The following is a 17,477-nucleotide window of genomic DNA, read 5'->3' as shown; positions in this document are numbered from 1 at the left end:
AAATCATAATTGTTTTATTTGGTCAGCACGGGGGGGCCACAGGGGGGGCCAGGGACATGTCTACAGGGGCATGGGCCCCCGTAGGCCCCCGTGTAGAACCGCCATTGGTTACCGATAAGGAGAAGTGACCGTTACGTAACGCAAAACCGAACACACTGCAACGTAACGAAAGACTGTGTGGCAATTAAGGAGGTGATCATATACTTTGAGAGCGAAAGAGATAAGCCTACAGAAGAGCAGCAAGAAAAGATGAATCTTTAGCCTGCTGCCATATGACACAAACACACACGCACGCACGCACACACGCGGACGCAGGCGCGCACGCACGCACAAACAAAAATACACCAATTGTATTTTTTTCACAACGACATCGTTCATGTAGTTTAGTGTGTATTCTTTAAATTCGCTCATTTATTAGTTATTCATTTAGTTTTTACACCATTTAAATGAAGTTATATGGTTTAATTAGCGTTGTGGAATTATTTAAGGGCAACATGCGGGGGCGCCGTCATTCTTGGTTATGGTTTCAATTCCTGAAAAGTGTTCAGCACTAAGTTTCTGTTTCAATTCCGGCAGGGATGCATTGAGTTGAGCTTGGCTATTGTAAGGTGAGCTGGGATATTGCATATGAGGTTCGCTGTCATTGGGGACACATCTAGAAAGACAATGTTTTCATGGGGAGAAATTAATTTAGCGAAGACGAATGTATTGTCGGAAATCAGAGAATCAGAGAATGGCATTCAGTTCGTACCAACGTGCAAACCAATAATAACAAGTTTCTCTGCCACTAATTCAACGGTAACGTTTACCAAGAGTGATGGAATTTCTTATTTTCTTCGGCGGCAAAGGAACCAAGATGGAAATGTGAGATTCGGTAAAACCAGTGAGTACATTTAGGTCAGCAAAAATGACACAAACATTTTCCTATGAGGGGCCGTTTGTAAACGTTTGCTTCTCAAAAACGTGCTTCTCTTCTTGGGGGGGCAGTAAAGGTTTACAAACGGCACCCAATACTTTGCTGGTCCATTTCCCTGCTCCTGACTATTTTTTTTTCCTAGAGAGCATCAAGTGCAAACACGTCGTAGCTTCAAGTTCTGGAGACTCTAGTCTTCTCCTGCTGTCCCGGGATGGCTCTGTCGTCTGTGTGGAACTCAGTGCATCCGCCGATCCAAGGTGAAGTCTTCGTCGTCGCATAGTCATTGCCAGGAGCGTGTCTAGCTTTTTTGGGACTGCAAAATGTCCCGGGTTGAGCTTGACTGGGACCAAAACATGGCCCTGGTATTTTTGGCCATGGCAGTCCATCATGATTATTATTAGTATTATTATTACCAAGTCTACTCATAGCATTATTTGAAAACAAAGGCTAAAAAGGCAATTCACACAAACACGCGTGCGCGCACACACACACACACACACACACACACACACACACACACACACACACACACACACACACACACACACACACACACACTAGGGTAACAACCTCCAAACCAGCAAGGACGAGGCTGTGCACAAAACTCTATAGGCTATTATTATTATGCATGTTTGAAGTCTGACTGAATAAAATGAGGCCTGTTATAACTTCCTATGTTGAGCATTTGCAGACTTTTAGCCTACAATTTCCACAGATACTATTTAGTGAAGATGTTTACGCATCCCAAAACATTTTCATTCTTAATTCCACGGGCTATCATCATTTCTGTGTCACTCCAGTGTCTTTCTGACTGCGTCAGCTCAAATGGAAAAAATCTATAACCTTGGTCAAGTTGGAGGGGAAGGGCGGGCCGAGGAGGGAGAGGAGGGCAGAGAGGATTCTTGAGAGGGGTCAATTTTTTTTAAAGAATTCCTTCGCTCAGGATTCTAGCTGCACGCCTCTCAGTTTCTCTGTGAGCATGCGAAGTGGCGTGTAAAAACACAATATTATTTTTTTGGATTTGTTGGTTTGTGGGCGCTTTTGGAGAAAACGACCAGGTCAGAGCAGCTTGTGTTGCTTACTTCTCATAGCTGATTCGAAAAATTAATCAGCTAAGAGACGTGCTAACGTAGGCAGAGTTTGCGGGGGCAGGGAGAGCACCCCATGGTGGCTGAAACAGGTATTTGCATAAAAATAAAAAAACGGAGACCATTGTGAAAGCATAAGCAGGACACAAAAAACGAAAATGACTGCTGCATCAGTCTGAACATCTTGCCGTGTAACGCTGCAATAAAGATTGCCTGAATGGTTTTGGGTATTTGGGTGGTAACTGATTGTTCACTTTTACATTATAGTTTAATGTAAGTGTTGGGGCATTCCACCACTGTCTGTCTATTGCGTTCCAAGACTGCCGTGCATTGGCTTTAAATTTTTCAAATTGTTAAATTGTTAAAAATGTAATTTAAAAGCTGCTGTAAAAATAAACATGTTTATTTAGCATGCTTGTTCTGTCCATATGTGCTCGGGCCGTGTTCCCCAAGTGGTAGGCCAGGTCTCAGCTGTTACAATGATTTTTCTTTTCTGCCCCCCCTGGCTCGAATGTCACACTCTGCCTTTGTGTTCTGAACACTTGTTTGGAATAGGATCGATGTCAATGGCTCGCCAACTGCCAAATTACGTGACGCGCCTACACCATGAGAGGGGTTGAGTTTAAGAAAAATCATGGCTTATTTTAGGGCTGGGCGATTAATCAAATCTTGTTCGCGATTTCAGTGTCAAACGATCACAAAATTAACACAATCGAGTTTTTCGTTTTTATATTTTTTATTATTATTTTTCAATGTTTTATAGAACAGGAAGAACAGCTGGATACATATTTGTATATAATTTTAGATTGGAACATTTTCTTTTTGATCCTTTTGTGTATTTTTTTAAGGCGAAATTTCAAAGTTCTCAGTTACAAGAAAAAAAGAGTCGGAGAGACATGTTGATTAAATACATGTTTTCAAACTCAAAAATAATCGTGACTTCAATATTGACCAAAATAATCCTGATTATGATTTTTCCCATCATCAAGCATTCCTAGCTTATTTACATCTCGACATACAGTAGTCAAAATGTCGAATCCTTAATGAGGAAAAAAGCGTCCGTAAAGTTTTAAAATCTTTTTTTCTCTCAAATTCCAACCAAGCATCTCAAGTTGACCCCAGCAATTTAAAACCACACAAAATGATGACCAATGGGAAAAACTGGGACTCCCCTATATCAAAAACTATTTTTTATTTTTATTCGTTTGCGCATTTAGGTTCTTCAGACGCTTTGACTCAACTACCAATGGAGACCAGTTATTTTTATTAATAAAACAAAACATAATAAAAAAAATGGCTGAAATGGAAGCTTGGGGGCCCACTTGTGTATTTGGGGGCGCTTTGCAATAGCAAAGTCTGCATATAGCATGAAACGGACCTGGTCATTGCTGTGATAATATGGGAAAGGTTTGTTTGCAAGGTTTAAAAGATGTTCAACATTTGTGTTTGCTGTTTTCACTGTGATTCAGATCGCTCCAAAACATCATTAAAAAAAGGATCATTCAGGTCGCATGTGGGGACCAACATTCTATTGTTTTAACTGAAGGTAGGCTATAGGTCTAACCATCCTACTAGATTTAGCCTGCTATTGTTAGGAACAATACAACATGCAACTATTTTTCAATATACTGTTGCCTATACATATTGCTTTCAGATGGACAAGCATTGTCTTGGGGCAGCAACACTCGGGGGCAACTGGGTCTCACCCTCCCAGAGACCTCCGTCGTTCCGTCCCCTACACCAGTGGCAGCCCTGTCAGGGGTACCCCTAGTCCAGGTCACCGCTGGGGGAGCCCACACTCTGGCCTTGGCTGTCTCTGGAACCGTATTCGGCTGGGGGCAGAATGACGCCGGGCAACTGGGTCTTGGAGACACGACAGGTATTAGGCCTGTAGGAATGTTCTCTTTAGTCTGGAGGTTCTGACTAAATAAACTCATTAGTCATGAGAAGGCTGGTGATAGGACCATGAGTTGCTTGTTTCCTTAGAGACGATCAGGTTATAATCTGCTCACTTTAATGGTTCTGCTTTTATCCCAATACAGAGACATTACATAATTGTAATATTAATATTATTAGATATTACTCAAAATAAAAGGACAAAAATCATAGACTTCCTCTGGTCACATTCTGTTATCCTGGAGTTTAGGTGAACTTAACATGGAGGTTATTTTAAATGTGTGAATGAAATTGTATTTCAAATCATGTCTTCAGACAGGTATACTCCAGTGACAGTTGAGTGTCTCAGCCTTAAGAAGACCGTTTCCATTTCTTGTGGTGAAAGACACACTGCTGTTCTGACAAAGGTTGCTATATTCAAATCTTCTTCTCGCAAAAAAACTACTTAAGAGTAATCTCAATCACATCTCATTTCCATAGTCCGATTTAGTGAACTCAATAAAAAACTAACCCTAAAGATAAAAAAGGTTGAGTCTGTGGATTTGCTTGTGTGTTCCTTTAGGGAGGTGTGGTGTTTACCTTTGGCAGCGGTGGCTGTGGGCAGCTGGGACACAACTCTCTGCTGAATGAGCTGACCCCTCGTGTGGTGGCTGAACTCTGGGGTGCAGCGGTCACCCAGGTCTCCTGTGGCAGGTACTCTGTCTTCATCCTTTCACTACTATTCACTAGGAGACGCTTGAATCCAAAGTGACTTACAGCGACTTAAGTCATTAAGGAGCAGGTAGAGGGTGACCATCTTGCTCAAGGATTCCCAGGGGTGAGGTTGTGCATATTGGGGATCGAACCCAGTACCTTTTGCCTGGCAGACAAAGACTACTGCCAGTGTACTATTCTACTGAATCTATGTATATACAGTATGGATAACCCGCATATTTAATTATAATTCCTTCACATTCATTTCAGCAGGTTATTACCGAATTGTTATTATTCAAATCATCAATGGCTTCCTTTAATCTTCTTTCATTTACTATTTTATTTTCTGCAGCAACCACACCATGGCATTAGTAGGCCCAACAAAGAAGATCTATTCATTTGGTCGTGGAGAAGAAGGCCAGCTTGGAAACAGGCTCACCACAGACTGTTCGGTGCCTCTGCCTGTTCTTCTGCCTCATGGTAGGAAGTCACCCAGTTCAGGGTTAAGTTGAGGGTAAAGGAGCTTTAGGAAGCAGGAAATACTTGCATATATGCTGATAGTGATTTTAATAATGTTATCAATAAAATCACATCCTATAATATATTGTCTGCTAGACAGCCCATACCACTCTTCATGTATTTACTTACTACCAACAATCCCAAAGACCCAACCACTCACGGCACACTGCCAGCCGAGCTACACTAGTTCACGTCACACATGTGCACAGACAGTTAGAGTGGACAGAACACTTACATTTAGTATTTTCAATACTGAAAGTCTCGAAAATACTAACTGGGAGGGTTTATAAATAAATAAATAAATAAATAAATAAATAAATATAATAATATTTATTATATATAATATAATAAATATACATACAGTATATACATACAGTGGGGCAAAAAAGTATTTAGTCAGCCACCAATTGTGCAAGTTCTCCCACTTAAAAAGACGAGAGAGGCCTGTAATTTTCATCATAGGTAAACCTCAGCTATGAGAAACAAAATGAAAAAAAAAATCCAGAAAATCACATTGTCTGATTTTTTAAGAATTTATTTGCAAATTATGATGGAAAATAAGTATTTGGTCAACTACAAACCAGCGAGATTTCTGGCTGTCACAGACCTGTAACTTCTTCTTTAAGAGGCTCCTCTGTCCTCCACTTGTTACCTGTATTAATGGCACCTGTTTGAACTCCTTATCAGTATAAAAGACACCTGTCCACAACCTCAAACAGTCACACTCCAAACTCCACTATGACCAAGACCAAAGAGCTGTCAAAGGACACCAGAAACACAATTGTAAACCTGCACCAGGCTGGGAAGTCTGAATCTGCAATAGGTAAGCAGCTTGGTGTGAAGAAATCAACTGTGGGAGCAATTATTAGGAAATGGAATACATACAAGACCACTGATAATCTCCCTCGATCTGGGGCTCCACGCAAGATCTCACCCTGTGGGGTCAAAATGATCACAAGAACGGTGAACAAAAATCCCAGAACCACACGGGGGGACCTAGTGAATGACCTCCAGAGAGCTGGGACCAAAGTAACAAAGGCTACCATCACTAACACACTACGCCGCCAGGGACTCAAATCCTGCAGTGCCAGACGTGTCCCCCTGCTAAAGCCAGTGCATGTCCGGGCCCGTTTGAAGTTTGCTAGAGAGCATTTGGATGATCCAGAACAGGATTGGGAGAATGTCATATGGTCAGATGAAACCAAAATAGAACTTTTTGGTAAAAACTCAACTCGTCGTGTTTGGAGGAGAAAGAATGCTGAGTTGCATCCAAAGAACACCATACCTACAGTCAAGCATGGGGGTGGAAACATCATGCTTTGGGGCTGTTTTTCTGCCAAGGGACCAGCACGTCTGATCCGTATGACGGAAAGAATGAATGGGGCCATGTATTGTGAGATTTTGAGTGAAAACCTCCTTCCATCAGCAAGGGCACTGAAGATGAAACGTGGCTGGGTCTTTCAGCATGACAATGACCCCAAACACACCGCCCGGGCAACGAAGGAGTGGCTTCGTAAGAAGCATTTCAAGGCCCTGGAGTGGCCTAGCCAGTCTCCAGATCTCAACTCCATAGAAAATCTTTGGAGGGAGTTGAAAATCCGTGTGGCCCAAAAACATCACTGCTCTAGAGGAGATCTGCATGGAGGAATGGGCCAAAATACCAGCAGCAGTGTGTGAAAACCTTGTAAAGACTTACTGAAAACGTTTGACCTCTGTCATTGCCAACAAAGGGCATGTAACAAAGTATTGAGATGACCTTTTGTTATTGAACAAATACTTATTTTCCACCATAATTTGCAAATAAATTCTTTAAAAATCAGACAATGTGATTTTCTAGATTTTTTTTGTTCATTTTGTCTCTCATAGCTGAGGTATACCTATGATGAAAATTACAGGCCTCTCTCATCTTTTTAAGTGGGAGAACTTGCACAATTGGTGGCTGACTAAATGAAAAGTAGTCACTGTGCTGTTTGGTGACATGGTGTGTACCACACTGAACATGGACCACAGGAAGCGAAGGAGAGAGTTGTCTCAGGCGATTAGAAAGAAAATTATAGACAAGCATGTAAAAAGTAAAGGCTATAAGACCATCTCCAAGCAGCTTAATGTTCCTGTGACTACAGTTGCACATATTATTCAAAAGTTTAAGGTCCATTGGACTGTAGCCAACCTCCCTGGACGTGGCCGCAGGAGGAAAATTGATGACAAAATGAAGAGACGGATAATAAGAATGGTAACCAAAGAGCCCAGAACAACCTCCAAAGAAATTAAAGGTGAACTCCAAGGTCAAGGTACATCAGTGTCAGATCGCACCATCCGTCGTTGTTTGAGCCAAAGTGGACTTCATGGTAGACGACCAAGGAGGACACCACTGTTGAAAGCAAATCATAAAAAAGCGAGACTGGAATTTGCCAAAATGCATATTGACAAGCCACAAAGCTTCTGGGAGAATGTCCTATGGACAGATGAGACAAAACTGGAGCTTTTTGGCAAGGCACATCAGCTCTATGTTCACAGATGCAAAAATGAAGCATACCAAGAAAAGAACACTGTCCCTACTGTGAAACATGGAGGAGGCTCAGTTATGTTCTGGGGCTGCTTTGCTGCATCTCGCACAGGGTGTCTTGAATCTGTGCAGGGTACAATGAAATCTCAAGACTATCAAGGCATTCTGGAGAGAAATGTGCTGCCTAGTGTCAGAAAGCTTGGTCTCAGTCGCAGGTCATGGGTCCTCCAACAAGATGACCCAAAACACACAGCTAAAAACACCCAAGAATGGCTAAGAGCAAGACATTGGACTATTCTGAAGTGGCCTTCTATGAGCGCTGATCTAAATCCTATTGAACATCTGTGGAAGGAGCTGAAACATGCCATCTGGAGAAGGCACCCTTCAAACCTGAGACAACTGGAGCAGTTTGCTAATGAAGAGTGGGCCAAAATACCTGTTGACAGGTGCAAAAGTCTCATTGACAGTTACAAAAATCGTTTGATTGCAGTGATTGCCTCAAAAGGTTGTGCAACAAAATATTAAGTTAAGGGTACCATCATTTTTGTCCAGGCCTGTTTAGTTTGTTTTTTAAAATGATTCTGTTGAACCACAATTCAAAAGCAATGTCTGATTTTCATTGGTTAATTTTCAGTAAATCTTTATTTAGTATTACTTTTGTCAGTTTCAAGTTATTTCAGTGAGCATTGTGGGTTTTTCTTTCATTAACAGAGGGGTACCAACAATTTTGTCCACGTGTGTATGTGTGTTTGTTGGTTTTTTTTTGCATGAAAAAGATGACTGGAGTATTCAGCGAATACTTGCTGGAGGAAACCAATCTTTTACCCTTTGTTCTCTCAGTCAGGTCGGTGTCTTTGTATTCTGCATTATTTTGTTTAGATGCAAGAAATTCAACATGTTTCATTAGTTATCTTTGGAATGTTTTACAGGAGCCTGAGAAGGTTCTTTCTGGGATTATTACAGCTCTGGATATGGACACCATCGACTTCTGGCTCTCAAAGCGTAAACAATCAAAATCATGGCAGCAAATCAAAAAGTAAGCTCCATATCAATCAATCACAGTATGTAATCAAATATGAACATAAATATTCTTTCGATTAATATATTTTATATACCCTTTACTGAAGTTTTTTATTTTTTTCTAGACAGATCAAGGATATATTCTCATCTGCATCTTCTTTGAACGCCAGCTTTCTTGACAGAAGGTAATGCTTTTTAAAACATTTAATTCGTTCTATCATAAATTGATTTCAAGTTGGTCTTTATAGGTTGATGATAATATTCGACATAGGAATTTTATTTTGTTGTAAAATTTATTAAAATAGCCCTGACAAGCACTACCAGACCTCCCCCAGGTGCTCTGGCTTGGACTTGGTTCTTGTCAACAAAGCTCTGGCCAAGCTAGCGACAAACACTGAAGTGCTATTGGAGGTACAGCAACATTGAGTGAAAATACCAGCCTCTCTCTGCCTTTTATTCAATAAAATATATCGTCCCGTGTTTAGAGTCAAACACTGACAACGCTGTCAATGACTTTGTCCTGGACGATGCTATAGGTGGAGACCGTCGTCCGAGACTGTCTCCTGCCCTCGTTGAGTCGGCAGCCGGTCGGGTTGGAAGGCCTGAGGGTTTACTACCTGCTGGTGGCGCTGCTGCAGGTGCTGCTCAGAGACGACTTTGGTCAAATTCTCTCTGTGAGGGTGGCTGATGCCTTCCTCTCTCTGCACCAAGACAGAATGGAAGTCCTCGGTAATAGACCCAAAGAACCGATCATTTAAAATGCATTACTATGTGTTTTGAGAAGCTGTTCAATGTACGCTGTGTGTGTGTGATTTATGCAGTTGGACTGTGGTCCTGGACACCAGGCTTCTTCCGTTCCGCAGTAGAGACCTTCTGCAACGTGTCCAGGAAGCACCTCTCATCCTTAGATATGGAGAACCACTCGAGAACCTGCTTCTTTATGAAGACGGCGAGCGTTTTGCAAAGGCTTCATTATGTGAGTGTTTACTGGCAGGTGGTATATGCTTAGTGTAAATAGAGAGTGTGATGAAAAAATGGACGAGTCAAGTCATGGGGAATGATAGCTAAGTAGCTAGAGGTGTGCAACTCTTAAGATCCGAAAGGTTCTGGGCTCGATCAACATTGTCAAATGCCCAACTTTTGCACGTAACAAAGTTTAATAGATTTTTTCACACGTATGATTACTGCTTCATACCGTATGAAGCATTAGTCTCTTCAATTAGAAAATAGCCAAATGTGATGTTTCCCCTGTAATGACATGTATCTGAATTTAATGTATGTCGTTTTGGATGATAGTGTGGTGCTGAATAACTGAATAGTTATGTCCTGACTGCAGGCCAGCAGTAACAGTTCACGGTGCCTCGAAGATAGTGTTTTCCATGTGACGAAAGTCATAGATATGATGTTGAATAAGGTGAGTATGTAAGGACTTCTTACCCTCTCTCTCTCTCTCTCTCTCTCTCTCTCTCTCTCTCTCTCTCTCTCTCTCTCTCTCTCTCTCTCTCTCTCTCTCTCTCTCTCTCTCTCTCTCTCTCTCTCTCTCTCTCTCTCTCTCTCTCTCTCTCTCTCTCTCTCTCTCTATACTAGCATGGCTGTGATTTGATGTGGGTATAAGGACGCAGGCCGTGTGCCAGGCCTGGAATTTCGTAATTTTAGGGGCAAGGCCTCTTTGCATGCGGCGTGGACAATTTTAACATGGGAATAAAATCCACATGCAAGGGCATCAAGGCCCTAATAAGTTAAAAAGACTGATCTTTAACACAAGGAAGCCTCAAGGAAGGAAGACCAGTACTATTTTCATCAGGTGCAACCGATTTGTGTCCTTCTCCTACCTGTGATTCAAGAAGACTTTCCAAAGAGGAAGGACAATTTTTCCCTTTTACTTACGTAACATTTTTTGCACAATATAGGTAACCACCTTTTTAGATTCATGATAATATGAAAAAAGCTACCCATTCAAAGGGGTGTGTCTTCACTGTAACTTCAGGGGGTTGTGTTTCCAATGAGATAACTCACACCGGCGCTACCATGCAGCCACAATATGACTTCCAGCGCTGCCAGAAACCTTTTTCGGTCACTTTGGGGGCCTTACGATCTTAAATGCAATTTAATGCAAAATAAATGCAAACAGTTATTAGAAACACCTATAAAGCGGAGTTATTCTCGAATAGTTAAAAGTCCCAGTGTTGTTATATTCTGTATAAGCACTCATGCACTGCCTGTTGTCCAATCAAATGACTGTTAATTTGTAATTATGAATTGTTGTTCAATATATGTTTAACATACTATTATTAACTTGTACTATTATTTCTGTTTATTAAATGGTATATAATATTGAGTGTGTCACTGATACATTATTTAAACTTTTGAGTAACCAATGATATAAATCAATATGCTAATATCGGTTGAACCTAACAATATTATTTCTCTACTCCTTAGTTCTACTCCTTAGAATGGCTTTGGATGGTAATAACTCAAAGATCCCATAGAGAGATGGAGCAAGCACTGCAAAGTTCATATAAACATTTGCAGGTGTGTTGTTAAGACATTAACTCATATTAAAAATAATTGCTAAAATGTTGTCATGTATGCATCAGAGATGATACCTCTACATTGTTATTCTTTTTATAGAATAGCCTATCGCGCCTAGTGAAGATCTCTTGCATTCTACCCATAGAATGCAAGCTGAATCTGTGGATGATCATTCATTCGAATATCAAGGTGAGATTATATTAATTGAAAAGGATACTTTCAATAAATCAAGTCCAGTCAATAGCATTATTGGTTCACGAGCAACCATAAAACTTCATTTCTGCGCTCCTAAAAAGCCACACTATGGCTATAATCGGATTAAGCAGTGCATGTAAACGTACTGAAATTTAATAATGCTACATTATGCTTTGCTATACTATGCAGTACCATACCATACAATGCCATGCCATACATTGATGTGCTATGCTATACTATGCTGTGATATACTATATGCTTTGCTGAACTTTATACTATACTTGACTTTACCATAACTGACAATACTTTAGTATAGTGTAAATGGATTTGACTTGACCTGCTCTTGCCTTAACCTCCACTCTGTATATCATCATTTGCAGGCAGGAGTCTTTCAATTCAACGTCAACCGGGGCACAGTGCAGCAGGACACTTTTCAATTTCTGCGGACGTCATCCCATGACCCAAAATCAAAGCTTCAGGTTGGTCAGCAACGCATTTCCCCAGTTAACGTCCATGGTAATAAAGTTGGTGCAATTCTGATCAATCTAGCCATCATTGGGGTAAATCTAGCTAAATGTGTTTGTAGAGTTCATTTTTCTTGTTAGTTTATTTTTTCAATTACATTGGATGATTGATGTAATATGGGTTGTTTTTTTTTATTGTGTATTAATTCATTGGACTTCAGTGTAACATTACCGCACTAGTCACGATTCTCTAGTGTTCTGAGTCCAGGGATCAGGTGAATTCAAAATATTTAAATTGTAATACATTTCTCAAGGTCTTTTCCCTGCAAAACCTCTTATGTTTACAGGTGAAGTTTAATGGGGAAGATGGTGTTGATGATGGAGGTGTGTCAATGGAGTTCTTTCACCTCCTGGCAAAACAACTTCAGAAGGCAGAACCACAAATACTAGAAGTGAACGAGCACGGAGTGGCCTGGTTCAGCAAGAATGTACGTATACATTATTTTTGTGTAGGTATTAAAGGTGCAGTGTTTTCTTGTTTTTATTTTTATTTTATTGTCAGTTGATATTGTTAAACTGTCCGCTTTTCAATTGTGCGTTTGAGAGATTTTGTAAGATCTTTATCAAATGGATCAATGGCTTTTCAACATATTTTCAATGGTGGGAAAATGTAGCATGTTTCTGTTCTTCCATCTATCAATCCATTATTCCATTCACTCATCCATCCATTCTTCCATCCAGCAACTCTTCCACTCATCCATCCACTCATGCATCAATCATCTACCCATCCGTCATTATTTATTGTTTTTTCAAATGACTACACTAATTATATTATGGGCTGCTCCCTCCAGGTTGCCCAGCTGACTGATGAAGTCTTCCGACTGGGCACGCTCTGTGGCATGGCTCTGTATAACCAGTGCCTGATGAACATCCCCTTCCCCCTGGCTCTCTTCAAGAAGCTCCTTGGCTTGAAGCCAACACTGGACGACCTCATGGAGCTGTCGCCAACTGTTGCACAGTACTTCTATTCTATGCTACACATTACATGCCATGCTATATATGATCTATTGTAAAACACTATACTATGCTTTTCTATTCAACACTATAATATGCCATGCTATGCCAAGTGATGCAATGCTACACAACCGCTATACACTATATTACCAGTTGTATATACCCCCATTTCATAATAATTTGATGGGGTTACTGTACTGATATACTATATTAAACTACCAGTTGCATTTACCTCTGTTTCATTATCATTTGATGGGTTTTCTGTAATAATTCTGTACTATTCTAAACTAGTTGTATTGGCGTATTCCCCTATATTTCATTACAATTTGACGGGGTTGATTTTACTTTAATGGTCGTTCCAACAGAAGCTTAAAGGAACTGTTGGACTATGAAGAGGAGGCTGTTGAGGACCTACAGTTAGACTTCGGAGGGGTAAGAGCTTATGCTTTCTAAAATCCTGTTTAAAAGCACTTAGCAAGAAAACTGTTCCTCACTTTAATCAACTTTACTTCTGTAGGATGCAGAAGGTTTGGATCTTCTACCCAATGGACAGTCCATTCTAGTGACCAAAGTCAACAGGTCTGTGTGTGTGTGTGGGTCGATGTATGTATGCATGTGCAAGTGCCAATGTGCCTGTGTGTTAATGTATGTATGCATGGCATCTATGCATGTGCGTTGCTGGTGCGTTTGTTCGTATTTATGAGATGTTAGAGCAGAGTACAATGCTTCAAAGACACGTGTATCTAACCCAGGCAGAAATATGTGGACCTCCAAGTGGACATGGTGTTCAGCCGCTCGGTGAAGCATCAGTTCAGGAAGTTTGAGAGAGGCTTCTCTAAAGGCTGCCCTTCACCTGCCTGGAGAATGTTCCTCCCTGATCAACTCATGACGCTCCTCAAAGGAGAGGAGATCTTCAACTGGGATGATCTGAGACAGGTCAGACATCCATCCCTAACCCTTCAAATACACCAGACACCACAGTATATGTCTATCTATATAGGTATAGATATATCTATATATTTGTGTGAGTAAGAAATGTTTATGCTTCAACATTTATCTTTTATTACAGAATGCAAAATATGAAGGCTGCACATCCAACGATGAAGTCATCAAAAACTTTTGGATCGTCTTGGCAGAGTTCTCCGTGGAGCAAAAGAAGGACTTCCTCAGTAAATATACTCAACACATCAATACTTTTATACATTATTATTGCTATTTCATTGGTAGCCTCCATTACTATATCACTTAAAACTGTATAAATAACAACAATAGACATAAACATGTAAAACTTCCTTTTCCTCTTCATAAGAATTCCTATCTGGAACGGACAGAATTCCCAAAGTTCGCAGTTCAACAATCAAGATAATCATCAAGTTGTCGTGTTACCCACAGCCTGAGCTTTACTATCCAATGGCCGCAACATGCTACTGGACTTTGATTCTCCCCAACTACAGGAACATCCAAACACTTCGTCAGAAACTCCTTCATGCGGTCAAGTGTGATAATTTTGGATTACAATGAAATAGTTCAACCTAATCGAGACTGCTACGTATGGTGGCATATCACTGGACAATTTGCTGCCACTTTTCTTGATTTTAATTTGAATCATTTAAATTTCACCTGTGGTTGGTGGACCACACAATTGGGAAATTGGGACAAAGTCGAAAGCTGGCCATGTGTTAATTGCACTAGAGACAGTGTTTCCCCTAGGATAGAGTTACAGCAGCGGAGTTGAAATTGCTACGTATTTTAAGCACATAAGCTGCCCCCACATAGCCACAAGGAAGCAGGATCAAACATATAAGCTGTAATTACTATACATAGCCACAAGGGAAGCAGGACCAACATATAAGCTGCAATAATTACTCCAGCCACAGATGGCAGCACCTTTAGACAGGTGAGGAAGCCGGAGCAAATACGTCACATAGGCCACAACTACTTCACATAGGCCACGCCTACTTGATACAAACGGGGAGCGGGAGTCAGATGAGGTCAGAGACATATGGCAGACCTGTTGAGAGCCACCGGGGCTGTAAGATAGCTGCGTTATTTCTCTCCACGCGTGTTAAATACAATTCCCTCCTTTTGCTTCATAGTTACAATACCGAAATACTTTAACAAATGAATTAGTTAAAAGCGACCCGGATTGAAATACTTTCTTCAAGAACACGACTAAAAAAATTTCCGCGTACAAATTCTTTTGTGCTCGCAAAGCGGAGGTTTCTATGTGTCTGCCGGCGCCAAAAGGGTGTACATACAGTACATTTGAGCACAGTAATGAGCAGGGGAAATATGGAGAGATTAAACATAATACAATATTATCTTTAAAACAATTATTTACATTTATTTAACAAAAAATATATTATATCAACAACCAACCTATACAGTAAAATCACAACACAAATACAACAATCGAGATGGTCTGTGCCTCCAACCAATGCATCTTACCCTCTCCCCATAACAAAGGTCGTAGTAGGACCATAATGAGGCAATGCATCCGTTTAACAAGTTTTGGGGCTCTTGAGTCAATAATGGCGAGGCTACTGAAATTGTTGCTTTAGAAAATGTACATTGGCATTTTTGCTAAAAGAAATTCCTTAAATATAAGTAGAGATATATTTTTCAAAACTAAAGGTTGCAGTTAGACCATAAAGAGCCCATGCCTATATGGAAAACGTTTTGGGGCTCTAGAGTCAATAATGGCGACGCTATTGAAATTTTACCATTGCGCTCGTTTTCAGTTTTGCACTTAGCAGACGATCCCTAAGCTCGCGGCTGAAAGCCTATAGCTCACAGAAGCCAATGCAATTCACCGTTCCCTAAAGTAGGCTTGTTTGGATGAAAACAATGTTGTAGCTGGTTCTATAGATTACTACATTTAGCTAGAGGTGTCAATTGCGTCGCAACAATGTTTCACTGATGATCTTTTGAACCGCAAACTCAGAATCTGCCAATTTATTTCTAACTTTACGGAAGTTCCTCTCCGTTTATATGCTTTACTCACAGGTGTGTGAATTGACCTGGATATGAAACGTCCGTAGCACAAAATTATCTTTGTTTCTAAAGAGAAGACGGAGCTCTCCTCTCCTCTCTTCGTTTATATGCTTTACTCAGGTGTGTGAATTAACTTTGATATGAAGCTTCCGTAGCGCAACATAAAATACGTTTTTTAAAGAGATAAGAGGGAGCTCTCCTCTCCTCTCCGTTTATATACTTTACTCAAAAGTGTATGAATTGACCTGGATATGAAGCGCATATCCAGCGTCCCTAGCGCACAGAATGTTATATTATTTTGCGTAGCGCAAAATACATTCATATTGTCACGACCCCACTTGATATTCAAAACGGCTCTCTGTCTAGGCAGGAGTCAAGACACGTGAGTGGTAACAAACCACAGCTGGCAGGCAACTAGCTTCCGGCCACGTGTGCAGTGACTCACCTGGGTTCCTGGCGAGCTCTGGTCCTACTCTCTCTTGTTGAGGGATAGCCCAAGCGTTGGGGTACACGGTAACCTGTCCCGTTGGGTTATTGTTTGACATATAACATAGACGAACACTTGACAGACATACACGACAAAGGAGTGGTCACGTTCCCTGTAGGAATCCCTAATCCTGGTACTGTCCTTGTATATGGGCGAATAGGTTTTACAAAGCCTTATGGTTTTTGAGTGCGAACAAGTCTGGGCACCATGCTGTCTATCCACCGTCTTGCTTCTGTCCGCCATCTTGGATCCCTCAGGTGACTGACCATAATCAAGGGAGCCACTCCCACAGCAAGCACGACAACCAGTTACCCACCAGCATAACATTACCCAACAGTAGGATCTCGACAGTATTTTAAAGAGATAAGCTGAAGCTCTCCTCTCCTCTCGTTAAAAAAAAGAAATTCATGAAATTCATCATGAAAATAAATAAATAATAAAAATCATCAAATTCATCATGCACCTAGCAGCGGCGTACCGCTGCTATGAATTAATTATGTTATGAAGGAATCATCATGAATAAGTAAACGACTTATTAATATGATCACCAAAGGCCTGCATTAACAACAGACTAGTGATACTATTCATTTTCAATTTTACAGTAGACATGTGATTATATGTTGGAAATGTATTAAATAATGTTGCTGCTTTGATTACTATCCGAATGTAAAAAGGTATTGACTACGAGGTTAATAGATTAATAAGATTTACTTTTTGAGTGACTTTCTATGAAACTATGTACACTGGTGTTCAAAGGCTAATGTCTTAGCAAAATAGTTTATGTTGAATTAACTATAATTCTTAACAAATTACATTTTACAACACATGCTTTTCACAATTAACACATTTAACTTTTCACTGTATTTGCAAATATACATGGGAAATAAAATAATCCTGACTCAAGTAAATTGAGGAGTGACGCTTCTACTTCCCACTGAAGTTATCTTGTTCATTTGTTATATGCAGGGCTTTGTATTAACAACTTCTGTTTACTAGGACCTTGAAGGCAGTGACGTCACGGGAAGGACGAGACGGGAGCCCAGGTTCAACCAATCATGCAGTTCCGTGCCCCATACACCGCACGACTACGGACTGCCTTTATTTATGACCAACGAACATAGCAGAAACACGGCACACCTGACTAACACACACA

At 40.6% G+C, this 17,477-nt stretch overlaps 1 protein-coding gene across 2 annotated transcripts; it reads left to right on the top strand.

Annotated features, from left to right (window-relative positions):
• Positions 1 to 588: 588 nt before the first annotated feature.
• Positions 589 to 17,460, top strand: LOC307071076 (putative E3 ubiquitin-protein ligase HERC3). 2 transcript variants are annotated; one of them, XM_079729949.1, is made up of 24 exons: positions 589 to 883; positions 1,059 to 1,173; positions 3,474 to 3,550; positions 3,659 to 3,883; positions 4,216 to 4,307; positions 4,463 to 4,593; positions 4,946 to 5,073; positions 8,395 to 8,462; positions 8,548 to 8,654; positions 8,764 to 8,823; positions 8,944 to 9,049; positions 9,175 to 9,367; positions 9,460 to 9,614; positions 9,975 to 10,052; positions 11,078 to 11,170; positions 11,270 to 11,359; positions 11,746 to 11,844; positions 12,177 to 12,317; positions 12,681 to 12,847; positions 13,209 to 13,275; positions 13,361 to 13,422; positions 13,596 to 13,779; positions 13,913 to 14,012; positions 14,153 to 17,460. In XM_079729949.1, exons 1-24 carry the CDS (start codon positions 628 to 630, stop codon positions 14,362 to 14,364), a joined length of 3,006 nt encoding a protein of 1,001 aa, XP_079586075.1. In that variant the 5' UTR covers positions 589 to 627; the 3' UTR covers positions 14,365 to 17,460. The 2 variants fall into 2 exon arrangements, with proteins under 2 accessions (XP_079586075.1, XP_079586076.1); XM_079729950.1 differs by lacking the exon at positions 3,474 to 3,550.
• Positions 17,461 to 17,477: the final 17 nt, after the last annotated feature.

The sequence above is a fragment of the Pollachius pollachius genome (assembly GCF_949987615.1).
Source record: "Pollachius pollachius genome assembly, chromosome: 2".
Lineage (NCBI taxonomy): Eukaryota > Metazoa > Chordata > Actinopteri > Gadiformes > Gadidae > Pollachius > Pollachius pollachius.
The sequence above is the reverse complement of the archived record's forward strand: the minus strand, read 5'-3'. Positions and strand labels throughout refer to the sequence as shown.

What these genes read in the sequence shown, in the direction of transcription:
- LOC307071076 (XM_079729949.1), top strand. Translation starts at nt 628, where the DNA reads ATGAGGTTCGCTGTCATTGGGGACACATCTAGAAAGACAATGTTTTCA. An exon ending in TGTGAGATTCGGTAAAACCA is followed by an intron (nt 884 to 1,058) that starts GTGAGTACATTT and finishes TTTTTTTCCTAG; the next exon opens with AGAGCATCAAGTGCAAACAC. An exon ending in CCCTTTGTTCTCTCAGTCAG is followed by an intron (nt 8,463 to 8,547) that starts GTCGGTGTCTTT and finishes AATGTTTTACAG; the next exon opens with GAGCCTGAGAAGGTTCTTTC.